The sequence below is a fragment of the Talaromyces rugulosus genome, chromosome III, assembly GCF_013368755.1.
Source record: "Talaromyces rugulosus chromosome III, complete sequence".
Classification (NCBI taxonomy): Eukaryota; Fungi; Ascomycota; class Eurotiomycetes; order Eurotiales; family Trichocomaceae; genus Talaromyces; species Talaromyces rugulosus.
Window position 1 is genome coordinate 812,538 of NC_049563.1, and position 26,905 is coordinate 839,442.

Below are 26,905 nucleotides of genomic sequence, written 5' to 3' on the forward strand. Positions count from 1 at the left end.
AATAAGTATAATTTTCTCACAATGCTGCTAGGGATACGCGAGGAGGTCTATACTATAAGAAATATTATGAGTAAATTCTTGTATATAGGCATCTTACTATTCAATCCTGAATCAGTTCTATCTCAATTATAAATTACTGTGAAAATACCAACTCCAGAGCCTTCAAGACCAGGCACCTTGTCAACTAACAGCAGTACACTTATAACACCTTATAATATTCAGACTTTAGAGCGCTAGGCCAATTCTATAAAGTGGCTTTTAAAGTGATATACTATAAGCCCTCCTTCTTCTATAAATCAGGCCTTTAATCAGTTGATAAAGGGATGCTTATTAGCAATGCATTCTGCAGCGCTTTTAGTAAAGGAAAATCATAATCTATGAGTAGTAAATGAATATAAAAAGAAGAGACAGGATCGTTGGTCAAAAGCGTTTTATAATAAAGATATTTTAACTATAGCTGAAGGTTAGATGCTTGCTATAGGACTTCAAGAAGCTAGTTTGTCTGTTAAAGCAACTGATCAGGCTGAGGCTTTGCAGTCTCGTAGGCGCGTGCTACTTATATGTATGAATTGCTGGCAAGTAGGCTATAAGCGCACATTATGTCCTGATAATTCTATATAGAAATATAAGCGATTTTATGGTGTTGAGTACAAATCCGAATTACTTCAATATATGAAGGGGTGGGTGGGTGCGCGGTTTACTTGTGTGCGCGGCTTACTTGTGAAATACGTTAGCAGCTGTAGACTAGTGACTAAGCGATGGCGTGATCGGGCGCGGATGCCTGAGCGCCAAGGCAGCGATAGTCACGGGATTCTCCCCGCAAGCTGGCCCAGTCGGGCGTGTTTGCACTGCCAGCTGCGCTGTTTGCATCGATGTCGTGATCACGGCCCAATCAGCGGCCGGGTGATTCCAGCCGGCCGCATGCCGATTGCTTGAGAGCATTACCGTAAATGGACATTTTTTTAGGGTCCCCTCATCTCTCATGAGGAGAAAAAAATATAATTATGTTGAAGGTCAGTGTTGACTGATCTCTCCTCAGTCATCATCACGATATCTGCAATCTCGTCTTTTCTTTTTTCGGTTTCTCGTATCTCAGCGCCACTCTCTACGTGCGCTGTGAGAGCCGATTGCCGCAATGGCGTCCGTGACAACGTCTGCGCAAGCGGGTACGTTTTCTCCGGGTTTTGTCTTGTTGACGGCTCTTCATGCTTACTGACATGGTCAATTAGTGGCGAGAATCGCCTATGTTGCGAGCGATGTTGTCCTCTCTGTCCAGCCTTCTCTCCAGGCTGATTCGCTCTTCTCCAACACATTGCATACCCTAGCAAAGGAAGATGCTCCTAGCGTCCTCCTGAAGGGTTCACCAGAGGTAGGAGGATCCCATATCTAAGCTCAAGTCCTGACCGCTAATTCCTCTCAGGTCCGAGCAGTCCGCTTCAATGAAGATCCCCTTCTCTCGGCTTTCACCCCGGTGCAGTCGGGCAAGCTTGTCACCATTACGACCTCTTCATCCGTGCTCTTGACATCGATTCCCCATCTCTACCGTCTTGCTAGCCATCCAGTGGTGATTCATGTGGCCGTTGAATCCTCGCCATTCTCAGACTTTTCTGCTATCAGTTCCATACGCCAGTGTGGATTCACTTTCCTTCAGTCAGAAACCTTGCAGGAAGGTCAAGATATTGCCTTGACTGCCCATGCCCTGGCTCTCAAATCTGGAAAGGGTGTCATTCACTTTTTCGACCCGGCAAACTCTGCAACCGACGATGCCATTCTCCCAGAGGATCACGATGTTGTGAAGAAAGTCTTGAACGTGGATGCTATTAGACCGTCGCACACTCGCCCGGCCGAAGACGAGACATTATATGCTGACTCGGGTCGGCTGGCAACAGTGCCTGAAGATGTTGTTGAAAGAGTCTCGAGAACGGAGACAGCTCCCGCTGATCAGCTCACATCCACCGTCGCATCTGCCTTTACTTCTCAGGATACCTCGTCAGTGGGATCTTCCCGTCGAGACAGCAGCATTGACAGCCACGCCATGAGCTCAGCTGCCACCACTGTCGATGGTTCTGGCGTTAGACCAGTCAATTCCGCCGATATTTTCGAGTGGGCTGCCAATATCTGGAGCACCCTTGGGGAGAGCGTGGGTCGAAATTACCGAGCCATCGAGTATACTGGCCCGGAAAATGCTAGCTCTGCTATCTACATCTTTGGATCTACAGGCGTGTTTGTGGATGCTTTGAGCAAGAACGGCGGTATCGCCGACCTGGAGAATGTTGGAATTATCACTGCTCGCCTCTATCGCCCTTGGGTAGGAAGTTTGATTTCAAACCAGATTCCACGATCAATTGAGCGCATCGCAGTTTTGGAACAGGTCAAAAAGACTACCAGATGGGGTCCGTCTTTCTTGGATCTGCTGTCCAGCTTAACAGCAGGCCCCGGCCAAGCCCGCCCTCCTCGCCTTGTTGGATACCGCCTCGGTCACGTTGAGTCGGCTACAGTCGTGCAGGCGCTGCGCGGTATATTGCAGAACCTGCAATCCGATTCTCCCATTCAGAACCTTGAGGTTGGAAGCCACCAGGAGGCCTCGGTTCAAAAGGGCCTCGAGCAACCCGCCATCGAAAATGCCTACACTAAGATCCTGGATCAACTATTCAGTAAGCGTCTCTATGTTGCAAACCAGCTGGCTGCAAGCAACGCTGGAATTTCCGCAACAATTGCTGCTACCCCTGAATATGGATTCGGATCTTTGATCGCGAGATCAGAGCACCGGGAACGCTTTATCGGTGAAGTCGAACAGGCCGCTAAATCGAAAACATTTGCCACCGACAGACCGCAAACTTGGCTCTCTAAGTGGGCTTTGAATGCTCGTGACACTGTCAAAGCCAACAGTATCGCTGAAGATGTCATTGGCCGTCTGACGATGGATGGATCCAAACTTGCGAGAACCCTGCTGGAGGACCAGAAACTTTTCTACAAGGAATCGCAGTGGCTGATCGGCTCTGATGCTTGGGCTTCCGATCTCGGCAACTCTGGTGTTCACCACGTTCTTGCATCCGGAGCCAATGTCAACATGCTCATCATCGACTCCCAGCCATACTCAGAGCATGCGGCCGCCGATGCAACTCGCAGAAAGAAGGACATTGGTCTTTACGCCATGAACTTTGGCAATGCTTATGTTGCTTCAGTTGCCGTGTACGGTTCTTATACCCAAGTCTTGCAGGCAATGGCCGAGGCTGACCAACACGAGGGTCCCTCGGTTGTCCTTGCCTATCTGCCCTACAACAAGGAAAACGACTCCCCATTGACTGTCCTTCAAGAAACCAAAAAGGCTGTGGATATTGGCTACTGGCCGCTTTACCGATGGAACCCGAGCAGTGACGATGGCGAGCCCAAGTTTTCGCTTGATTCCGAGCGCATCAAGCGTGAGCTTGAGGAATTCCTTCGCCGCGACAATCAGCTGACCCAGCTTATGCGCCGCCACCCTAAGTTCGCTAACAACCTTTCCGAGTCCTACGGATCTGAAGTTCGTGCTCTACAAAAACGCAAGGCCAAGGACTCATACGAGAAATTGCTCGAAGGACTTTTCGGCGCTCCTCTTACAATTCTCTTCGCTTCCGACAATGGTAACGCTGCAAACATTGCCAATCGTCTAGGCAACCGTGGTCGTCTCAGGGGCCTCAAGACTATCGTGATGGCAATGGATGATTATCCTATTGAAGACCTTGCTACTGAGGAGAATATCGTCCTCATCTCGAGTACTGCAGGCCAAGGTGAATTCCCTCAAAACGGCCGCGCCTTCTGGGACGTTATCAAGAACTCGGGTGATCTCGACCTCTCTTCCATTAAATATTCCATTTTCGGTCTCGGTGATAGCCATTATTGGCCCCGCAAGCAAGACAAGATCTATTACAACAAGCCCGGCAAAGATCTTGATGCAAGAATCTCCTTTTTGGGTGGCCGCAAGCTTACCGACATTGGACTTGGTGATGACCAAGACCCAGATGCTTTCCAGACTGGTTACGCCGAGTGGGAGCCTCGTCTTTGGCAAGCTTTGGGTGTGGATAACGTTGAGGGTCTGCCTGATGAGCCTCCCCCATTGACAAACGAGGATATCAAGATTGCTTCCAACTATCTGAGAGGAACCATTGCCGAGGGTCTTTTGGACGAGAGCACCGGCGCCATCTCCGCAAGCGACTCGCAACTCACCAAGTTCCACGGAACCTATATGCAAGATGACCGTGACTTGCGCGATGAACGCAAGGCTCAGGGTCTCGAGCCTGCCTACTCTTTCATGATCCGTTGTCGTCTCCCCGGTGGTGTCGCTACTCCTAACCAGTGGCTGCAAATGGATGCCATCAGCAGCGCTCACGGAAACGAGACAATGAAGCTCACGACTCGTCAGACATTCCAGTTCCACGGTGTCATCAAGAGCAAGCTCCGATCTGCAATGCGCGCTATCAACAAGTCTTTGATGACCACCATTGCGGCCTGCGGTGATGTGAACCGTAACGTCATGTGCAGCTCCCTTCCAGAGCTCTCTGGATACCACAGAGAAGTTCACGCCATCTCGCAAAAGATCTCGGATCATCTGCTTCCTTCTACCACGGCCTACCACGAGATTTGGCTAAAGGATGAGGACGACAAGAAGGTGCTTGTCGCCGGAGATGCGGTTCAGGATCACGAGCCTTTGTACGGTCCTACCTACCTTCCTCGTAAATTCAAAATCACAATTGCCATTCCGCCTCACAACGACACTGATGTCTATGCCCATGACGTCGGACTTATCGCGATCAAGGGTGCTGATGGGCACTTGGAAGGCTTTAACATCCTTGCTGGTGGTGGTATGGGTGTGACTCACAACAATAAGAAGACATATCCTCGCGCTGGCTCTATGTTCGGATTTGTCCCTGCTAACCAGGCACACATTATTTGTGAGAAGATCATGCTTGTTCAGCGTGACTTTGGTGACCGTAAGAACCGAAAGCACGCTCGTCTAAAGTACACAATCGACGACATGGGCGTTGACGTTTTCAAGGGCAAAGTGGAGGAACTCCTTCCTGCTGGTGTTTCCTTCGCCGAGCCTCGTCCTTTCAAGTTTGCTTCCAACGTTGACACTTTTGGCTGGCAAAAAGATGAGACGGGTCTTAACCACTTTACCTTTTTCATTGAGAATGGCCGTATCGAAGACACTGCCGACTTCTCCATGCGAACCGGCTTGCGCGAACTTGCCAAGCTTGACAAGGGTGAATTCCGTTTGACCGGTAACCAGCACTTGATCATATCGAACATCAAGGATTCGGATCTCCCCGAGATCAAGACCCTACTGGCCAAGTACAAGCTTGACAACACCGCTTTCTCGGGTCTTCGTCTCTCTTCTTCGGCATGTGTCGCTTTCCCTACCTGTGGCCTCGCCATGGCCGAGTCGGAACGTTACCTGCCCGAGCTCATCAACAAACTCGAATCGACCCTCGAAAAGAACGGCCTGTCAAAGGAAAGCATCGTGATGAGAATGACCGGCTGCCCCAACGGCTGTGCGCGCCCCTGGCTCGCCGAAGTCGCGTTTGTCGGCAAGGCCTATGGCGCTTACAACATGTACCTCGGTGGCGGTTACCACGGACAGCGTCTGAACAAGCTGTACCGGTCTTCCATCAAGGAGGACGAGATTCTCGATATCATGAAGGATCTCCTCAGGAGATACTCTCTCGAGCGCAAGACTGATGGCGAGATTCCTGAGCGATTTGGCGATTGGTGTATCCGCGCCGGAGTCATCAACGAGACGACCGAGGGCAAGAATTTCCATGACAACGTAAGTTTTTCTTTTTAACTAACTACTCAGGAGTATATACTAATATCTTACTTTTTAGACTGGCGAAGAGGAAGAAGATGAAGAATAGAAACCGGACCAAAAACGAGTTTTTTCTTTCTTTTTTTTGGTTTAATTTTGCAAGATACGCGTCCGTTGGCACACAGGGGGGGTCTTGTGCGCCCGTAAAAGATTGTACTGTAAATAGACCTGCAATGATATATGAACTTTATGATCTTTTTCAATTTAAAAATTCCCGTTGTAGTTCTCAACTGCAGGACTGTACCAGTCCTCACACTATATAAGCTTAAAGAATTTTTTTACCTATTCTTGCCCTCTAATCCTATACTACCTACCCCTACAGTAGTACCCAGTAGCCTCAAAACCAACGCCTAGTAGGCTCCGTACACTTCGCTTAGTTATCTTACATGGGACTCTGCACCGTTTCACACTTTGAATAAACCGGCAAACAACAGAAAATAAATGATATCTATTACCTCCCGAGATACATGTAGCACTGGTAACAAACCCATCAAGTCGATGGGACTAGCTGGCGTATTAGCCAAGCTCAGAAAATCTATAAAGTGCCACAGTTCATTCCAAACATGAACTTTTCTACACAAAAACACCTGTCTGTCGTATTCTAATCATAATCCCAAAAACCCCGTTTGTTGTGCTATCCGCGCTTGATTAAAGTGCCTCCGTCGATAATCGAGCCAATACCAGGATCCAACTGTGAATATGGTCAAGGGGACAGCGACGAGAAAAAATATCCACAATCGACTCGACATCACAAGCTCTCCTTCACTGTAGTCAAAAAAGTTCATCCCAAACAATGTCTATTTGGAAAAAAAAAAAAGTCAGAATGTTAGGAGAGAAAGAGAGATGAGCACAGTCCCATCGTGGTAAAAGGAAATTGGGTTACTCACGGCTACAAAGCTGGCTGGTAGGTATATCAAGGTCATCAACGTTATTATGCGAACAGTGGCGTTCTCATCCAATGATTTGTTGGTGAGTTTCACCAATTCATTATTGACCCCGAGCATTTTGTTGTTGATGCCTATGCTCACGGCTTGGTTCTCCACTGTTAGGACAACTGCCAGCTATATTTGAAAAGGGGTTAGTCAACGAAGAATGGCAGTCTGCAACTAACGAGGGGGGTGCTGAGGTGAACGCACTAGATCTGCTATGCTGGAAACCTTTCGTTCCAACACCTTGACACTTTCAAGGTGCCCTTCAAGAGTAGTTGTATAGTACATTAGATCACCAGTTGCAGAATGGAATTCCTCATCGTTTGAGAATCCCTTAGAGTGGAAGGATGAGTTAAGCTTCTCTAGCTGGCGTAATGTTGTCAGAGCAACACCTAGTCGAGCAGCAAGTGAAACCAGTTTATCATCGAGGTACTGCTGTTTGAGGAGGTGGAAGCGTCCACCCTTGTGGTTCTCTGTCTTGGGGTCCAATGGATCTAGAAAAAGTACGATATCCGACTAATGGCAAGTTAAACCACTAGTCAAAAAAGAAACTGGAATCAGGTGAAACGCACAGTCTTTATAATATCGTCTCCCAAATTTCGAATGCACCAACGCCAACCGCCTAGGTAGGTGGACAAAACTAGTATGTGCATCGACGCCCACGATCCGAGAAGAAGGGCAGGGTTTGTTGATAGCGTATGTTTAATTTGTTGTTGGATCTTCGATTGGGGCCTCGCATGAAGCAAGATCCAGAGATTTTCCGATTTTGATGGGTCGTATCGTTGGAAGACACAGACTTGGCGGATTTTCCATGTGGTCGTACCCCCTTTGTTGTCATCTTCTGCATAAGTGAAGAGATAATGCATATCTATACAGAGTAAGTAAGCGTAAGTAAGCGTAAGTTACGTATTGAAGCCAAAAAAAGAAAGAAAGAAAGAAAGAAAGAAAGAAAAAGAAAAAAGAGAGAATAGTACCATATGCGCCGTTGTGTCTCTGTTTCACAGTCATGCCTCCAAAGCCAGCCTCCGAGTTCTGTGGCGGGTAGCCGAATGAAAGAGCCAACTCGAAGAAAGAAGAATCAATGTCATACTGGCTCATGAGGTTGATTAGGGCGTGTTCGGTGATGCCCAAAGGCCGGAGAGAATTTCGGCAGCATATTGACACTACGCGGGCATCTGGCTTCGGCGCATTTGCGATGTGAGACTCAAATAACTCGCTGTTGGTAAACGAATAAGCTTTGGCCTCTGGCGTAGTATCGAAAACGTAGATGTCAGATTCCTCGGGTCGAGGAGCAAAGGCTGGGTAGTGGAGGTACGGTAAAATCGATTTATAGTAGTCAGACTCAGGAGTTCTCATGTCTTGCTCAGAGAAAATCGGAGGCGGACGGGCCTGATCAGCCCGAGGAGCCATGTGATTCATTTCGATAGGGATTGGCATCGTAAATAGAGACAAAGCTCTCGGCCGTCTTCTAGAATAGATCTAAAAATTACCGAGAAGTAAAGTTATTATACTCCTTAGACAAGGCTTTATTGAAAGGCACACCGCAAAATCTCAGCGCTAGGCTGAGCGTCTGTCGAGCCCAGTATTCTACAGATGCACGAGGTTACAGCCACTATGCAGGCTATATCTTCAACAATTTTTCCAGCATAGAGCGAAAGATATACACATAGCCTACTACCATCAAAATCATCAGACAGCCGTCGTGAAACCCTCCCTCCTCGCCATGATCACAGCCCACGACGGCCTAATCACGCAGATCACTGCACCAACCAGGAGTCAATAAGTATAGGGTTGCATTAAATAATAAGGCACTGAGGGTTCTTACGCGATCTCGTCCTGTGGCGAGGGCACAGCCCACAAGTTAGTGATCACCGTGCACGCACCATCACGATAGTTCGGGAGAAAGGGCTTACCCTGGTCACTTCTCTGGGTGCTTCGAAATAATATCGGCCGCTTAAATGCTTTTATTATGAAGAATGTGAGCGAGAAGGCTGAGCTTGCGTGGCAGTGTTATTACCTGAACTCTGATGGGATACGCGAATAGCAAGTACAGTCGGGCCTCTAACTTTTCCTTATTGATGTAGCCTGTCTCAGCCTCGCTTATGATATTCAGCACTGGCGCGTTCATAATGGTGGGGGCACTTTTAAAACGGTATCAGTGAACGACCGGTCGTGGGATCTAGGTCTTTTGTCAAGCGAGCGTGGGCTCTGCTGTGGGACTGATGACGAGAGACTGTATGGGGTAATTTGCTCTCCACAAGGAATAAGCCTGACAGGTATCAACTAGCAAAGCTTAGACAGAAAAAGAGGATGAAATGCGGCGGTTATAGCAGTCAATGATCGAACATGTACACAATACGACCTTGATGCGGCTCAGTTGCAACCACTTGACAGCGCAACACGGCCGGAGTAATTACTTAGGATTGGCCCTTTAGTATGCACGGCCTCTATTTCCGCGGCTGATTGATGACATGCGAGTTGCTGGGTTAATCACTATTCCGTGTCATGATTGGGAGAAACAGTGAAGCAAAAAGCAAATGTTTAGCCTGGACACGTTGTCAACCAGTCGATTTTCAAATAGATCTCGGCCTGCTTATTATTGTCTTTCAGGAATCACGTCAACTGACACAGCCTTGAGAGGTCATTGCAACCAATTATACCTATGCGGCTGCGCCACTTGGTAGTAGCGGGGTGATAACTTCTCAGCCCTTAGCGCTAGTTAGCTAATGAGAGCTGTATCTCGTATTTATGCAGTTGGATCACACTATTTGGACCAGGGGTTCCGAGCACAATGAAGAATAATGCATCCATTGCTTCTTCAAATCGATTCTTCAGAGTCTTTTGAGAATTGCAATTGACTGAGAGGGATGATATTGACCCCAATTTGGTTGCGAATGTGGTGATCTCAGTGAAAGTAGGATCTTCATCCCTTAGCTATTATTTCCTCAATGCTGTGTTTTATTATCCCTAGTGGTAGTGACTCCATAAAAAATAGCCTACTAATATGCGGAGATAGCCCCCATACCCCAACTTATCCCGGGTAGTAGTATAATTACAAAATGGTATGGATCATCTTGCCACGTCATCCCGGACCGGGCGTCTGTCATTTGCACAAAAATGGCGTTTCTTTTATTAAGTCTGAAAGGTTCAGATGTCTTTCAATCGCCGTGGAGGCGTGTTTGTTTCGACCGTGACTACCAATAATTCAGTCTCTACCACCAACAGTGTCGAAGAGACTATACCTCGATGGCAACCCTTGTACGGAGCACGATGTTTAAAAACTATCCCGAATACTACTCCCGAGCATAGCGGAGAATAGACAGTGTCTAAAAAGCAAAGCGGTTCCACTATTATCTCCCACCCCTGTCGAATTAATGAAGGATATGAAATCATTTCAGCCGCGTTAACCATGCTATGGAGATTCCCTGCTCTTGGTGAGGGGGATGACAGCCTAAGCGTTGTCGAATTCCGATAAGAGAAATGCTGTTAAACTGTCCCCTACTCTTACCTATTTGTATTCTAAGGAAGAATAGCGAATACCGAACGCTTTTACATAGCCTATCAGCGTGAACTGAAATGGGGCCTCAACGACAGTAAATACCCTTTTCCTTGTAGTTTACGCCATACTCCGCTCATCTACCGCTACCTGTGATATTCCTATCTACCGTGTTTCTACATCCTGCTTACTATAACTGTATTTTAGCATTCCCAATCCGTTGAGGGAACGGAGTCATAAAGAGCTTCAAGAAGACGTTCGCAAATTCCACAGCCGCCACAAGCTTGAAAATGTGGTTGATGTTGATGTTCTCATTAAGGGGGCACTTATAGCACAGTACCCAACCTATGTACGTGACCCTAATGTAACAGAACTTGAAAGGAATGCCATCAATGCCGAGGCGAGGTCGAAAATCTTCCAGCAGACGAAGGAAATGAATGTGACTATCCTCACTACTGCATGCGCAGCTATCATCCAGTAAGTTTCGGTTTGCATTTTATTCTGCCGGTAAATTATGTTAATGCCCCATGGAGAGGTTGGCAGCAGTCAACCATCAATGCCGCTTCACTTAGCTGGCAGTGTCAGCTGCTTCTCAAATCGAAGGACCCATCTGCCGTAGTCTGCACGGAAGAGATGTATAAAACTTGTTTGACTGACGCAGCACCATGGATATCCGGAAGTATTTTGTGAGTCTAATTCTAGGTCTGAATATTTTGCACGGACTAATGAGATATGCAGCGGAACATGGTTAAGTGATCCTTTGCAAGAGACCAAACTTGGCCGCCGCGCTGCGCTTTCTGTGTCGGCATTTTTCTGTGCCATGGGTGCGCTTGGTACGTCAATTTGGCAAAAGGCAGTAAAACTTACGGAATATTAAGTCGAAGCTACAGGGTCCGCATGGTGTGAGGAATGGTGGCACATCCTGATATGCCGTCTGATACTTGGAGTTGGGGTATGGTACGCAGACAACACACATATTCAGCACTGAATAATGAGTTTCTTTCTTTAGATTGGAGCAAAAGCTTCTATTGCTCCTGTTCTTGCAGCGGAAGGAGCGCCCGACCACCTACGAGGTCGGCTTCTGATGATGTGGCAAGTATTCGACACGTTGTGAGTATAATTTCATGCTTCGCACAAACTTTGTTGTTACTCTTCCCGAATACTTAACTATTGAGTAGTGGTATCTTTGTGGGATTTGTCTGCTTCTGGATTTGTAGGCGGAGCTGGCAGGCGCTTTTAGGGAGCGCCGCTGTTCCATCTCTGATCCTCCTCGTTCTGGCATTTCTGTGTCCGGAATCTCCACGATTCCTAATTCGGAATAACAAAATTGCAAAGGCGTTTATCAGTCTCCGTCAGTTACGAGGATCTGACATTCAGGCCGCCAAAGATCTATACTACATCCACAGCCAACTGCAATTACAAACCGAGTTGTTCGACGGTAAACGGCCAGAGAAATGGTGGGAGGGGGATTCCTACCAAGAGAAGGTCAAGAACCAGTTCTTCTTCAAAAGGGTATGGGCTCTTTTCACCGTTCCACGCAACCGTCGAGCCGTTGTTGCGGCGTTTCTGGTGATGGCGGCCCAGCAGCTTTGTGGAGTAAGTAATCCCATAGCATGTCCATCACAAGACTCTGACCCCGGTCACAGATTAATGTCCTTTCTTTTTATTCCTCTACCCTGTTTCGCTCCGTGGCCCCCTCTAATGAAGAAACTCCAACCTCGCGCAATTGTAACATAGCCGACATCGTTAATTGTAACTCTCTAACGGACAACCGCGTGGCTTGGCAGAACATCGGTATATGATATGAATCCAATAAATACATGGTCCGGAGACTGATAACAGACAGGGTTCGGTCTAACCAATTTCCTATTTACAATCCCAGCCTACTTATGGATCGACCGAAAAGGCCGTCGGATTCTCTTGTTATACTCCCTCGGCGGGATTTTCTTCACTCTTATCATGATCGCCGGCTTTTTCCGTCTAATAAACGACAACGATGCTCGGATAGGTGTGGTTAGTGCTCTTACAATTGGGGTTTTCACTCTATTTTATGGTATTGGTGCAGGGCCTGTTCCATTCACCTTCAGTGCGGAAGTGTTTCCCTTGGCTTTTCGAGGTAAGCCTATAACTGCCCTATCAAGCCAATGCTATCAGTTGCTAATATTGAGTTTGTAGAGGTTGGTATGAGCTTTAGTGTTATGGTTAACTTCGTTGGTTTGAGTCTGTTGATTCTCTTTGTGCCACCTTTGACGGCTGCTTTATCCCCAAAGGGGCTGGATTTTGAAACTTATCACCTCCTTGGCCAGTCGAATATGCTCTTCTTCTTCGCGTAAGTTCCCCTTGTATTGACAATGAGCAGCAGAACTCTTCTAAACAGTATATTTAGCGGCCTCAATGCACTGGCTTTTGTCCTTGTATTTTTCCTGGTCCCAAGTCGCACAGCGGAAATTAGCCTGGAAGAAATGGATGCCATATGTATGTACTACTCTTGCCCCCAGTTTTCCTGCATATCTGCTAATGAATGGACAGTCAATACAAGGACATCTGTGCACGTATTAGATCACCTTTCTGCTGTTCTGCGCCGCCCACGAGGGCAAGAGAGAGAATCGGAGGACGAAGAGACAGAGATCCCGTTGGAGAGAACAGCACCTGGTGCTTGAAAAAATTGATGTTTTGATACAACTGAGATACGACCACTCTGTTCTTGGAAAGAACAGTGGATATACATTAATAGCCGTGTAGGAGGATATGGAATTAATGAATATACCGAGTAGAAGCTCGTAGCGAACCAAGGCTAGATTTTCTCTCGAAATCTTGTGTTCTTCTTTCATGTATTAGGTATTTTGCTGTTTCTTCATTTCTTTTCTAGTTTCGTCATGACACTACCACGCCAATCCTACCTTATTAGGCCAAATTAGTGGCTCTTAGGGAGTATAAGTTGCCTGAATAGGAACTGTAAGCAAATGAATTAAACCTAATAGGAGACAAGTCCATCAATGACGTGGTCATGCCTGCTAGTTCTGTTGGCCGCCCCCATGGGGAAAAGCGTCCCAGGGTAAATATTAACCTGGCGGGCGAAGCCACAGGCTGGGAATCTACCTACGCAAACTACTCGTCTCGAGTTTCTGGCTACCCTTTGGCATCCATCCTTGTTCCCTTTCAGGCATCATCCTCGTCGAAACATCTCCAGTTGGAGCGTATCCTCCCCTCATGAACCTCCCAAGGAACTACAGAACCAGCTGGGATCCTGCATATATGCGACTGCTGCTGTTCTGGCAGATCCGCTGGTGCTGACGGTGACCAGCCGAAGCGCATCCACCCACTCCTCTAGTGACTCCTCAACCCCGTGGGGAAGATGGCCTCCGTTATCCGACGTTTCCATTCTAGGGATTCACAAGATTATATTGTTAGACTGAAGAAAGATATTTCAGAGAGGTTATCCCACGCTATCGAGGCGGGGACAGGTCGGTTCGCTCCCCGGAACGACCTGAAGAGGATTTGGACCCCGGAAATACTCGGGGTATTGGTTCTGGGAGGGTGGTGGGATGGTTCCTTATTGGCATTCGTGGAAGAAATCCACGCGCACTTCTTGCAGACAATCTCAATCCTCATCTATGTGGGTTGGGATGACTGGTCGCGCTTCTACGAGATCTTCTTCTCGCATCGGGACGCTGATGAGCAGCTGTGTCGAACCGATCGTCGCATCCCGGAATACGACGTACAGACCCTGAAAAAGGACGATTTCTTGGGGCCGAGTTTCGGATCCAAGTTCTTCGATAATCGATATTTTTTCTGCCCCATTGATATTGAGGAAGGCAGCCACTTGAAATTTGGGGTGGGTTGGAAGTTACCGTTTCTGGCGGGCAAATCCAGCCACTGCGGAATTGGAGGATCTGGAATAGTCACAAAAGAGGTTATCGCTGTCGAGCACTACCGCTCTGAAGCTGGAACTCACCTGGTATGAGATCTAAATACATGAAGACATCTATCTAACTAACCAAATGGCTTTATTAGACCGAGAAACATGTGGCTCGCAAACTATTCAAATCCAAAGACGCCTACGATAAGGAGGATTTCAATCTCACAATGATCAGTAAATGCGATAATCAGAATGTGCGCATCATCCTCCCTCTGGCAACGGTTGTCATTGAGGGCCAGTATAACATGTTATTACCCCCGGCCAAAATGGATCTCGACAGGTTTCTGACCGGAGAACTGCTGTCACCAAACGACTGCCACATGGACAAACTGCTCGAGGAACTGATAGGTTTGGGCGGCGCACTGGCCTACCTGCATGAGGGACTCGGCCAGAATATTCGCACGTGCCATGCAGACTTAAAGACCGCCAATATCCTGGTATATGACGACCTTGACTCAAATGGACGGCCTGGGGTTGGGAAATGGGCAATAACCGACTTCGGACACTCTGTGATTTATCGCACAAGCGCTGGACATCGAGACAGCGCATGCTATCTTCCCAATGAGGCGTCTGTCTCCGACACTATAGCTGAGTTGCGGGACATGCGAGGCGTTTATCAGGCACCAGAGGTTCTCCACGGTCATATGATTAGTCGAACAAGCGATATCTGGTCATTCGGCTGTATCTTGGTCCGAGTTTTTGCCTTCAAACTGGACGGGGTCCAGGGGCTTCGAAGATTGGATGAACTCAGAAGGAAGGAGGATGATGAGGTTACGGATTGTGCAGATGACTACTTCTGCAAAGGGGGCTCCGGGTCGTCAAGATTGAACTCGCATGTTGAAAAGTGGATCAAGAGATTACCAGACCGCAATACAGACTACAGTGGCACGTTTCTCGAAAATTGCAAGGACTTGCTTTTGCGTATGTTGTGCATTGACAGGAATCATCGACTGCAGGCGAGTGAAGTCATACAACGCCTAGAGGAGCTCAGATCGATCTTACACACCTTTTCTTTTGCATCTCCAACGCCGAACCTACCGAGGGGCTCAATTACGAGTTCCAGTAACTCGATGCAATCCCCCGGGCTATCCGGGTCTGATTGGTCGTCCAGGGTCAGTGTAGATCATACTGCTCCGATTGGAGTCTTACCTCACACAAGAGGAAACACCGACGATGATATTATCAGGAGGCTTTCAAGTCCCAATGCGGAGACTAGAAGCTCTAACAGAGGATCTAACATCCCTTTGTATGATGCCGTAGGGCAGGGAAGTGTGAAAGACGTCACTAGTCTGCTAATGGACGAGGACACCCAGATCGATGAAAGGTGCCCCACGGGTGAAACGCCTCTGATGCTGGCCGTACGTCTCGGCCGCAAGGACATCGTTGGGCTCCTTCTGGGGCAAGGGGCAGATTGTAGGGCTTACTCCGAGGAAGGGATGATGTGTCTTCATTACGCGACCAGGCCTGACGCCAGCGTGGGGCTTATGAGATTGCTGATTCAAAAGCTTCAACATGTTGATATCCCGATGGAAGGACTTACCAGGGAAACCCCCCTTATGACTCTCATCAAGCAGTGGGTACCAGCGACGGCCTCGTGTAAAGGCAAGTTTAGAGCTTTGGTTGACGCTGGGGCGGATATCAACCTACCTGATATATATGGAGTATCGCCGCTGCAACAAGCCGTGGCACTGGGCTACAGAGAAGTTGTGGAACTGCTTCTGGAGAATAACGCAGAAATAAACGAAGCAGAGTTATCCACAATCGCTCAAACGAACGCTGTGGAGAAGTTGTGGAGAAACGCATTGGAGGCGCGTCGGCACAGTGGTAGGAGTCGACATTGGAATCGCCTTGGGATTCACCGGAGGTGATTTCTATACGGAATTCTGTGTTTTATTAAATCTTTGTCTTATTAAATCTATTGCTGGGTTGGCAACAAAACGCTTGGGGCGGTTATTATCATTTTTGCAAAATACACATCCATTAGCACACAGGGGGGTCTGGTGCTCCCGTAGAAGATTGTACTGTAAATAGACCTGCAATGATACATGAACGTTATGATCTTTTTCAATCTAAAAGTCCCTTGCAGAGCGTCTAATCATGTCGACTTGCCAAGACCACTTAATGCCGGGCCCATGCACATGCAGTTTCCAACGGCCGGGATTTATTCTTATAGGCTGGGATACGCATGCATAAAATATCATGGGTACTCATTAACTAGTACACGTGTAGCGATAACATTGGAAGGCTGTGTACATGTACAGCAACATCGTCAATTGATGTAGATCAGCCCCGCCCGTACATCAATATATACAGCCCTGTCCTCCTGTCGGAGCTTCACTCATTTCCCACTATGTACTAATTCTCCTTTGGCACGGACAATATTCAAATTGGCATCTCAATTTTTATGACTGTCGGTAGTCCAAACATGAACGATTCATGGCAAATCGCATTCAATAGATTAACCCCAGACCTGAAAGCAAGCCTCGACATCGCTGTGAACTTGGTTGAAAGACTCTACGTATTAACCGCAGTTCTCAACGAAGCCGAAGAAAAGAAAAAGCTTTGCCTCCAAAAACGCTTGAAAATACGCCTCCACGGGCAGACGATTATTCTCAGGGATGTTTTTGACAAAATAATTGCTTGGGTGAATGAGGTCAAGTCTATTGATGATATCGCAGTGCAGTTAAACTCCACCGCAGCATCGCTGCCCTGGGCAGGAGTGCGTTTCTTGTTGCAGGTAAAAAATATAAAAAATAAAAAATCCAGTGTGCCACTGGTGGGAATTTGACGAATATAGTTGCTGACTAACTTTCCATAGTTTGCCGTGGCTGAGCAGCACTACTTTGAGTCCACAATTCATGGACTAGAATTGGTATCTCTGATTATCTCTCACTATGCTGCTTTTGAGGCTCTCCACATGCGGAAAGCATCGCTCATCAACGATACGCTGCAGAGCAAGTTGACCGACCTATATACTAAGATTCTCGTCTTCCTGGCAAATGGAGTCAAATATTTCAATCAATCCGCGGCAGGTGAGTCCGAACCAAGGGGCGTTTTTTTTTTTTTGAAACAGCAGGGTTCCTGCTAACAATTCTAGCGCGTATGTCTAAGGGTGTGTTTCAGTCCAAACAGAGCGATGAATTAGGGCAGATCGCCGAGCTTGGTGGAGAAGTTGGGGAGTTGGCTCGCATGTATGAAGCTCGGGTACAACACGAGATTCATACCGGAGTTGAAGAAACTCGACAGATCTTGGATACCCTGCAGCGTCCAGTGAATCGCCTGGTAGATGAATCGGCGATATATGCCAAGACGTTGCAAGAGCAACAATTTCATGACTTTCTCAAATGGCTGTCGCCTGCTCCGTTTACTCTACATCATGCCAGGCATTCGAGTGAACGGCTTCCAGACTCTGCCAAGTGGCTGTTTAACCACCCTCAGTATGTATCTTGGAAATGCTCCAGCTCGTCCTCGTTGCTGCTCTTACACGGAGTTCCTGGGAGCGGGAAGACGAGTCTAGCCTCGGCAGTGGTCGATGCATTCCTCGAAGAAAAGGATAAGAACCCTCTTGCTGCACCTATTGCGTACTTTTACTGCGGAGATAGCAAAGTTGGGCGAGGTCGGGCGGATCCAGACGAAGTGATGCGTAGTCTAACTCGACAGTTGGCCGTCATCGACAAAACGAAGCATGAAATCCACGAGCAGATATCACTCGAATACGAGCGGAGAGAGGCAGAAGCTAAGCTAGATGGGTTTGAAAAAGTGCCGCGCCTGCGGAGTCTTGAATGTGTTGGATTGGTCCTCAATGCCCTTGATTCCAACCCGGCGACTATCGTGGTAGATGGAGTGGACGAAGTAGATCAGCAGGAACGGCATTCGCTGCTTAAGTCTTTGATTCGTGTCAGAGATGAGTCTTCAAGTGTCATCAAAATCTTCATCTCGAGCCGGACCGACAGCAATATCTTTGCACATTTGCCAGACGCAATATCGCTTCGTGTTCAAGACATCGACACGCAGCATGATATGGAACTGTTCGTGCGACATCGCGTGTCTACCGCAATTGAAAACCGACATCTTCTCAGTGGAAATGTACCCCAAAGTCTCCAGGATGAATTGGTGCGATTCTTGTTGGATCGAGCTGGTGAAATGTAAGAAAAGAATTTGTTTTACACTTGAAATCCGAGAGTTTTGCTGACGCTACTAGGTTCCTCTGGGTTGTTCTACAGCTGGAAATATTATGCAAACTCAAGTCGAGGAGCAGCGTCTTGGAAGCAATGCAAGAACGTTCAAGAGTTACAGATGTAACTTTGGATCATCTTTACTGCGAGTTGATTGACCGGAGATCTGGAACCGACTCGTTTGCGTATGATGTTTCCATGAGAGCATTCTCCTGGATAATGTGTATGCATGAACCATTGTCTTCCACAGCATTTTTGGCTGCTGTGTCCACATCTGCACTGGAAGATCGACTGGACTTGACGCTACAGGAGCTTTTATCCATGTGTTCGAACCTAATTACCTTGGATTCCAAGGTAGATACTATCCGCTTTAGGCACTCATCCTTCAAGGAGTTCCTAGAAGCCAGACCAGAATTTGACATGGCCCGTGCTCACAGTGTGGCTGCGGTGAGCTGTCTAGATAGTTGTATTCAGGAGATAACAACTGATCTCGAGAATGAACTTCGCCCGGATAAAGAATTCAAGCTCTATGCCACATTGTACTGGCCCACTCATTGCAGTGAAGCCGCAGTGGATGAAGATCAAGGCAGCCATTTATCAATGAAATTGAATGAGTTCGTTTTCAGCGAAGGCGAGACGAGCTTGCCGTTTATTGCCTGGCTAAACACTGCACAGAGAGCGTCTAACCTGATGGCTAATGACCATGTGTTGAAAAAGCAACTAAATGCCGTTTTGAGCCCAACAATGACACCACTTTTCACTGCTTGTGTATACGGTCTCATCAGTTTGCTCAAGGTCGCCGTGAATAAGCTGGACTTTGTAGTAGATGTGAAGAACTCCATTGGTTATACTGGACTGTATCTTGCCGCAGCGTTTGGACGACCGAAAATTGTCGATGGTCTTCTTAAGTCGGGCGCGGATGTAAAGTCCCAGCTTGGAATGCATGGAAACGCGCTTAATGCAGCTGCGTTTAATGGTCATACCACGGTTGTCCAGGTTTTACTGCATCATGGGGTTGGCACACAATCACCGAGTATCATTGAGCCGGCACTCAATTTGTCATTTCTGGCAGAACGTGAAGATATTGCTATGATGTTGTTCCAGAACGGCATAAGGATTTCTTGTCAAGAAGACTATGACAAATTCCACGAGGCTGCTTCTCAAGCTGGCTTTTATAGTCTCTTGCAACACCTGACAAAAACTTTTCCTTCTTTTGGCAAGGATAAATTGCCCTCTTCCAAGGCCATAAATGTCTCAATTAGGAAGGGTCAACTATCTTTTCTTAAGACACACATCAAGAAAGGGCTGTTAGTAGATCATGCTGTAGCAACTGCCGCACTTTTTGGTCAGACAGATATTGCTTTGTTCTTCTTGCAGGAGGGGTTTGACATCGAGGAAGAGGGTCCATTCGGCTCTCCTCTTCGAACAGCATGTCTAATGGGTCACCAATTAATGAGTCGAATACTGCTTGAGCAAGGAGCAAATGTCAATGCGTCTGGGAAGTTTGGTGATGCACTTCAGGCTGCTGCAATGAAGGGGCATTTGTCCATAACCGTTCTCCTGATACAACATAATACAGACGTCAATAGCACAGGTGGTTACTATGGTACCGCTCTCCAAGCCGCCGCATATTGTGGTCACTGTGCTGTAACCAAGACATTGATTGAGGCTGGCTCTTGGGATAGACGGGCTTTTCATGCAGCTGCTAAGGCAGGCCAGGAGGCCATCATCGATATTTTCCTTGAGATGGGGTACCGTTTTGAACAAAATGCTTGGGTAGCTACGGAGGGCTACCCAATAAAATCGTACAAAAATCTGTTACTCGAAGCCTTGGGAGACCAATCTGTTTCCCGTGGAACTCGGAAAGTGAGCTCCAGTACTGATTCCAGGTTATCACAGGATTTTCCTTTATCTGATTTTCAGGATATCCTCAAGGGCGCACGAGGAGTAATCGTCTCAGAGACCCACCATTCACCTCCGTGTAATCTTCAGAAAGATTATCCGTGGCTCGATTCTGAAGAATCAGAAGCTTCTGCGTTAGAGCTCGTAGCGGCAAGAGGCGAAGAAAGAATTGTCCGCAAGATCCTCGAAAGTAAGAGATGTTTAAATGTTAATATTGATGAAGTTGGTCGAGCTCTTTGGGTCGCATCTAAAAACGGCCACACAACAGTTGTCAAACTCATCATGTCATCTGGTGTAGACATGTTATCATACATCCCAGGCAGCTTAGAGCACGCAGCGTGGAATGGGCATATCACCATTCTTGAAACCATACTCAAATGCGAAGAAACATGGGACCCAGTTGGCAGTTCTTTCTTCGAGTCGTACTGGACCGAGAAACGATCCCACAACACCATTGGCTTTCATCAGCTTTTTAGGACTTTTTATGTGAGCTCCTGCAATTGTTTGCTTTTCGTGGAAGGTGTTCTTGCTGACGAAATTTAGACTCCCGGTTCCTTTTCTAATCCACATGCCCTTCATATCATTATTTTTGGATGCGGTGGAAATCAGCCGGCCAGTGTCGCGAAAGGTTTACAGCTGGCAGATGATAATGATAGACAGAAGTTGCAGGGTATCGTGCTGCGGGCAGCAGCCATGTCAAACGCCACAAACGTTATCGGATATATATCTTCTATTCAGCTGACTTTTGACCCCGTTGATCTTCCTCTAGCATTTCAAGCAGCTGCTGAAAATGGCGCCACGTCCGCCCTGGCATGCCTTGTCGAGAAAGATCAGGAAGAATACCTACGTATTGAGCATTATCGTAGCGCTTTCACGTCAGCAGTGACACATGGCCACGCCGAGGTCGTACGATATATGGTCGACCGAGCAACTTTGTTTTTGAGTTCTGAGAATGTCAGGCAATCAAAGTACATTGAACGTTTGAGTCTGTTGATGGTAGATGGTTCCATATCCTACAGCATGGTTCTGCGCCAGGCTTTCGAGCACGCATGTGCGGCTGGCTACAGCGAAATAGCCGAGCTTTTCATACTCGGTGGTGCAAATTTAAATACAAGTATGGACGACGGTACTTACTATTCAACACTTCCCAAATACGAGCTTCAGATCGGTCTGTGGAAAACACCTCTACAGCTATGTCTACACAAATCCCAGCCTAGGACGAAAGATGAAGTTACGGGACAGGAAGAAATAATCAAGATTCTCTTGGAAAACAATGCCAATGTCAACCTAACTGCCGGCTATCAAGCAACAGCATTGCATAGCGCTGCGTTGAAATGCACAGAAGGGACAGTCCGATTGATGTTAGACCATGGTGCGAATATCCATGCCTGGGCTTCCAAGGACGGTACACCGCTTCAATGGGCTGCGGGGAGAGAAGCTGGGTCGCTGCCGATAGTTCGCCTGCTTCTTGAAGCCGGAGCAGAGATTCCTATGGATGGTAACCCCGAGGGATCATCAAGCCCGGTATTGAGAGCAGCACTGTCCTTCTTCGGTTTGGATTCTTCAGATGAACAAGAAATTTTCTCTAATAAACTTAATGATGGCCGTTTCAGCGAATCCGAGTCACTGCAGGAAGTATTGTCAAGTGGGCCGGGAGGTGTGATAAAGCTCCTGTTTCAGTATAAGCCCGAGCTGCAAGCGCAGGATGAACGCATCGGCCATGTTCTGCAAATGGCTGCCGCTGCAGGGGATGGAGAATTCATTCAGCTCTTGATCGACAGAAATATCGACGTTAACCTATCTGGACACTACTTTGGGAACGCGCTTCAAGCAGCTTCCAGGTTTGGGCACGTTGACTGTGTCCAGTTGCTCCTTGAAGCTGGTGCCGATATAAACATGCTCAGAGGATCCCACGGGACGCCTCTTCAAGCTGCTGTCAAAGGTGCACACCTCGAAGTCGTCCGAATCCTAATCAATAGTGGCGCCGATCCTAACCGACGCCTCAGTCTGGTGCCATCGCAGTGCGGATATGAGGAGAAGATCGCGATAACCTCTGCCATAGAGCTAGCTGTAGAATCCGAAAGCGTGGAGATCGCAGAACTGTTGATCAATGCCGGAGCACGAATAGATCCTGGGTCGCCAGTGCTGCACATTGCAGCAAAAGCTAGAGGTCTCAGCATGTTGAGACTCCTCATACATGCTGGGGCTGAAGTGAACAGTTGCGTCTCCGGCCACGACCCTGTTTTAATAACAGCTTGCGGCCATGGTGATGTTCAGATGGTGGAACTGCTCCTGGAGAGTGGCGCGGATATCAATATAAGCCGAGCCATGAGCCAACCTTCCAGCGACGAAGCGCGGCCTAAGTTCTGGCTGAAAAAGTTCCTACAAATGCCGAGGGAGAACAAAGGCGAAAACTTCGATACTCCCCTCACCCGCACCGATCATGTGAGAGCTATAGAGCAGTCTCTATGGAAAGGCGCGGCGGTGCACAACCCTCCCCGCACACGTCATATCCTAGTCGAAGCATGCCACGGCCAAAGGCCCAAACAAACAATCGAGCTCTTACTTGCGAAGCTACTGGGCTCTTCAGCACTGACTGCTGCGTTTGAGGAAGCGTTATCAGCAGCCCGGCAGAACCATGATGAAGAGTCTTTCATGTTGCTCTTGGCCAACCTTCCAAAAACCGTTTTCACGCTCTATGAGGCATGCATGTTGGGCTCCAAGGATGCAGTAGAGGCGATCCTGGCGTCTGGAGTCGATGTCAATAGTGACTTTGACAATGGGGGACGTGCGCTACATATTGCAGCACACTACCAAAGATCAGCACTTATTCCTTTTCTCATTCAGAAAGGTGCCGATGTTTGCCACGTGAGTTCTGGATTTGGAGGAGCAGTGTCTGCGGCATTGAACGGATTTTTAGCTTTAAAGGATCAAAGGTTCGATGGGATTATCTCACGCCAGCCTACTCCTTCTCGGCGTGGTCCGCGCAACCGCCTTCGAAAGATCGCATCTCAGGAGGTTGATACCGAGAGTTATAATGTTGTCTCTTGCGAGGAAACAGTGGGCCTTTTGTTAAGATCTGGAGCTGTCGCCAACCTGGGACCAGGAGCTCTTGGGCCGCTCTTGCATCTTGCTGCAAGGATTGGAAGCTTATCACTAGTACAGCTTTTTTTGCAAAAGGGCCTGGATATAAATACGACGGAGGGGCCCTTTGGATCAGCGTTGCTGGCAGCCATTCTTGGCAACCATGAGCAAGTCATTAAATTTCTGATTGCACAAGGTATCGACGTCAATATTGTCTCACCAACGTCGGGAACTGCGCTTTATTATGCCTGTCGGGGCCGGGACAGATGGCTGATGAAGACGCTTTTAGAGCATGGGGCTGATATAAACGCACGTGGTGGGGGCACACAAGAAAGTCCGTTGACGGCTTTTCTCTCCTTCAAGAGAGGCTGTCCGGAGGACTTATATGGCATCGAAATACTACTAAAGTATGGCGATTCACTTCAGATTACCACGGAAGACCTTCTATCGGCAGTGGCGACCTATAACGACAATCGCAGGAGTGGTAGGTATGTAATAGAGCGCTTGCTTGACCATGACAAAAATATGCCAGTAGCAGAGGAGGTAATTGCTGCTGCGCGCAAATCTTACCGTGAAGAACTTGTTACCATGTTTCTGGAGCGTGGAAAGAAAGCTTAAGTTTCTACTCTTGAAGCAGAAGGTAGAGAAATCTCAAGCTGCCCTTGTTCTAGATATTATCATACATCAACAAAACGCAGCAGAAAACAGGACTCATGGACCAACATAGGTCAAAGTCGGTTTGATAAAAGCTTCAGCAACTTTGGTTCCAAAATTTATATAGCCGTATAAATCGGTATTACTAATTGAATAAAATATGAAATATATTCATTCATCATGAAGATATATGTATGTTTCTAGATGTTTTCCCCAGCCGCTATTGGCCGTCCACTCGAGAGTGGATCCTGTAGCTCTTATCGATAAGGCAGAAAAATCGAGACTTTCCCCCGCAGACCTCAACAGTTCAACAAAGACCGTCGCCATTCACACGCTTGTTCATTGATTTTACTTTGCACAGAATGGACGCGAACGACCCCATCGTTGCGTCTTACGACGTCTTTCTCACCGACTCCCAGATCGCACGATATGTCTTCCAATTCCCCGACCGCGACCGCGACCCCGAGATTGGCGGACCGTACAATGAGAGCGCCGGACAGAAGCCTGCAGTTCTCCGGATGAAGCCCAAGACGGGGCTCGTCGAAATCGACGTGCCAATCAATACGTCGCCGGGCCACTATGACACGGCCAAAGGTATTAAATACGGGGAAGCGCTGAAGGAGAGTCGAGTCTTGAAAGGCGGCGGCGCGTTCGGTCTCGCTGGCGGCTTCAATCCGAATGCGCCTAGCAGAGTCAAGATGGAAGGTGGCAGTGTGGAAAAGACGGAAGATACCAAGAGTTCGAAAGTGCAGACTATATTACGCACGCAGACGCTTGCGGGGAGGATAAAGGATGCTCATGAGGGTGATCCCATGTATATGCTGGGGGCTTTCCGAGGGAGTATGTGCAGAAATTCCCTGTCCTTTTCTGTCTTTTTTGAAGTGACAGCCAATGACTAACACGAACAGAGAACCTATTCATTTCACCAGTCTCCGCAGTAGTCCAATTACGCCCTCAGCTACACCACATTGACGCCTTTGATGAAACCTCGAAAAGTCGAGTACTACGCGGGAAAAAGGACGGTGACGACGATGGTGCCCGAGAGGCAGAGGCCCGGCCTGTTGATGTCAAAATCAAGTCATCTGAGGCTGGCGAGGGCTCTGTGCCACTGAACGTCAAACTGTTGAGGGAGATACAGGACGAACGATGGGAAAACTATGAATGGGTAGATGCCGAGGTGAGTTTTTTTGTCTTCTCTTTTTGTCCAACCCCTTGTCTTTCGAGGTTATCTAACAGCCATCTACAGACAGAAGACTCGTGGGCTACATACGAAACATACATGATCCACAACAATCCTGAAGAGCTTCCCGGGTTGGAAGCTGCTATTGACGAGGAGAGCTACCTCGACGCGATGAGCGCACCCCGTATCGACCCTGCTCATCCGGAGATGACTGGATGGGCGATGAAGCAAAATCGGAAGAAGCACAGAGAGAGTCGATGATTGACTATGCGCCAGTCAGTTTACATCTTGCATCTTACGTCTTGCTATTCATCCTTTCTAGAATCATGATTTGTCCAGCTTTTGAGCTTTTTTTTTTTTCGATCCAACATGCATAGAATTTTATGGAGCGGAATTGTAACAGTTTTTATTATGGAAATAACTAGGAGTATATCTCAAAAAAAAAAATGAACATTCCTCAGATACAACTGTTTTAATATTGCCATTTGAAGCTGATCGCATTGTATATCTTACAAATCAAGCTACTCCACACGTTACCGATAAGCTTCCCACTTGCATGTCCAACTTCTCACCCCACTTGCGCTCGCCAGCAGAACAAACACCATGTAACACGCTCACAAGCATGGCGACAACACAGTCCCCGGCCGCATTGGTGGCCGCCTCGCTCCAGGACGGAAAAGTGCATCTGCTCCTGGCCGCCAGCGGTAAGCAGCGCCTCTAACCCTACTAAAGGATATCGACTATCGAAGTACTAAGACAGACATCATTACTGCAGGCTCCGTCGCAACGATCAAATTACCACTTATCATATCCTCGTTCGCCGAGTATTCCAACCTCTCTATTCGAGTCATTTTTACCAACAGCGCAACCCACTTTCTCGCCGGTCAATCCGCTGAGCAACCCACCATCGCCGCCGTCGCTCAACTGCCCAACGTCGATGGCGTCTACGTAGACCAGGACGAGTACTCGGAGCCGTGGACAAGGGGTGCACCCATTCTACATATTGAATTACGACGATGTATGACACAAACACCTACATAAACCTTTTCGCGCCGAGAGGAGACAGGGAGAGGGAAAGCTAATACGGTCTTCTAGGGAGTCACCTACTTGTGATTTGCCCCATGTCGGCGAACCTGCTGGCCAGGATAACCCACGGCCTGTGCGACGACCTTCTCACAAGTACCATACGCGCATGGGATACTGACGGCGCTCTGGACGGGCTGGTACACGGACGGAAAAAGAGGATCATTGTTGCGCCAGCCATGAACACCGCTATGTGGACGCATCCGCTCACGGCACAGCAAATCCGAGTCCTAGAGGAAGAATGGGGTGTCCAGTCAGACGGTTCTGGCTGGTACGAAGTGCTGAGGCCGCAAGAAAAGACTTTGGCGTGTGGCGATACCGGTGTTGGCGCGATGATCGCGTGGCAGGAGATTGTCAAGGTGATCAAGACCCGGCTTGCCTTAGAGTAGTACCAGCAGATGATATAAATCACCGAGACAATCCGTGAAGAAGCCCGGGTTCCAGTTGTTACTATATCACCAAGAATTCAATCGTAGAGAGAGAAAGAGAACGAGAGAAATACACGCGACCCTCGGTTCCTTGGCGCAACGGGTCATCACGTGATCCTGGCCCAATCAGGGAAGGAGCGAAGATGGGCCGGTCCGCGTCCTCCCTTTTTTCTTGCCTCTCGAGATTGCTTATCGATTCTTCTCGGTTTT

General features: G+C 48.0%; 6 protein-coding genes across 6 annotated transcripts; 5 read left to right on the plus strand and 1 right to left on the minus strand.

The window, feature by feature from the left end:
- Positions 1-1,135: 1,135 nt before the first annotated feature.
- On the plus strand, positions 1,136-5,894 carry TRUGW13939_05141 (uncharacterized protein; the record flags this gene model as incomplete). The annotated part of the gene is made up of 4 exons (XM_035488306.1): positions 1,136-1,166; positions 1,230-1,369; positions 1,421-5,806; positions 5,865-5,894. 4 exons carry the CDS (start codon positions 1,136-1,138, stop codon positions 5,892-5,894), a joined length of 4,587 nt encoding a protein of 1,528 aa, XP_035344199.1.
- Positions 5,895-6,479: 585 nt separating this feature from the next.
- TRUGW13939_05142 (uncharacterized protein) lies at positions 6,480-8,184 on the minus strand (the record flags this gene model as incomplete). Its single annotated transcript, XM_035488307.1, has 5 exons — positions 6,480-6,536; positions 6,733-6,906; positions 6,982-7,290; positions 7,347-7,642; positions 7,749-8,184. 5 exons carry the CDS (start codon positions 8,182-8,184, stop codon positions 6,480-6,482), a joined length of 1,272 nt encoding a protein of 423 aa, XP_035344200.1.
- Positions 8,185-10,703: 2,519 nt separating this feature from the next.
- TRUGW13939_05143 (uncharacterized protein) lies at positions 10,704-12,930 on the plus strand (the record flags this gene model as incomplete). The annotated part of the gene is made up of 10 exons (XM_035488308.1): positions 10,704-10,747; positions 11,009-11,103; positions 11,161-11,222; positions 11,280-11,380; positions 11,449-11,866; positions 11,917-12,064; positions 12,117-12,386; positions 12,446-12,599; positions 12,657-12,745; positions 12,800-12,930. 10 exons carry the CDS (start codon positions 10,704-10,706, stop codon positions 12,928-12,930), a joined length of 1,512 nt encoding a protein of 503 aa, XP_035344201.1.
- Positions 12,931-13,625: 695 nt separating this feature from the next.
- On the plus strand, positions 13,626-16,057 carry TRUGW13939_05144 (uncharacterized protein; the record flags this gene model as incomplete). Its single annotated transcript, XM_035488309.1, has 2 exons — positions 13,626-14,228; positions 14,285-16,057. 2 exons carry the CDS (start codon positions 13,626-13,628, stop codon positions 16,055-16,057), a joined length of 2,376 nt encoding a protein of 791 aa, XP_035344202.1.
- A 557-nt stretch (positions 16,058-16,614) lies between these two features.
- TRUGW13939_05145 (uncharacterized protein) lies at positions 16,615-23,968 on the plus strand (the record flags this gene model as incomplete). Its single annotated transcript, XM_035488310.1, has 6 exons — positions 16,615-16,926; positions 17,008-17,221; positions 17,287-18,334; positions 18,391-20,752; positions 20,810-23,834; positions 23,886-23,968. The coding sequence occupies 6 exons, from the start codon at positions 16,615-16,617 to the stop codon at positions 23,966-23,968; spliced, it is 7,044 nt and encodes a 2,347-aa protein (XP_035344203.1).
- A 398-nt stretch (positions 23,969-24,366) lies between these two features.
- TRUGW13939_05146 (uncharacterized protein) lies at positions 24,367-26,656 on the plus strand (the record flags this gene model as incomplete). The annotated part of the gene is made up of 6 exons (XM_035488311.1): positions 24,367-24,844; positions 24,913-25,181; positions 25,251-25,368; positions 25,676-25,888; positions 25,960-26,202; positions 26,280-26,656. The coding sequence occupies 6 exons, from the start codon at positions 24,367-24,369 to the stop codon at positions 26,654-26,656; spliced, it is 1,698 nt and encodes a 565-aa protein (XP_035344204.1).
- Positions 26,657-26,905: the final 249 nt, after the last annotated feature.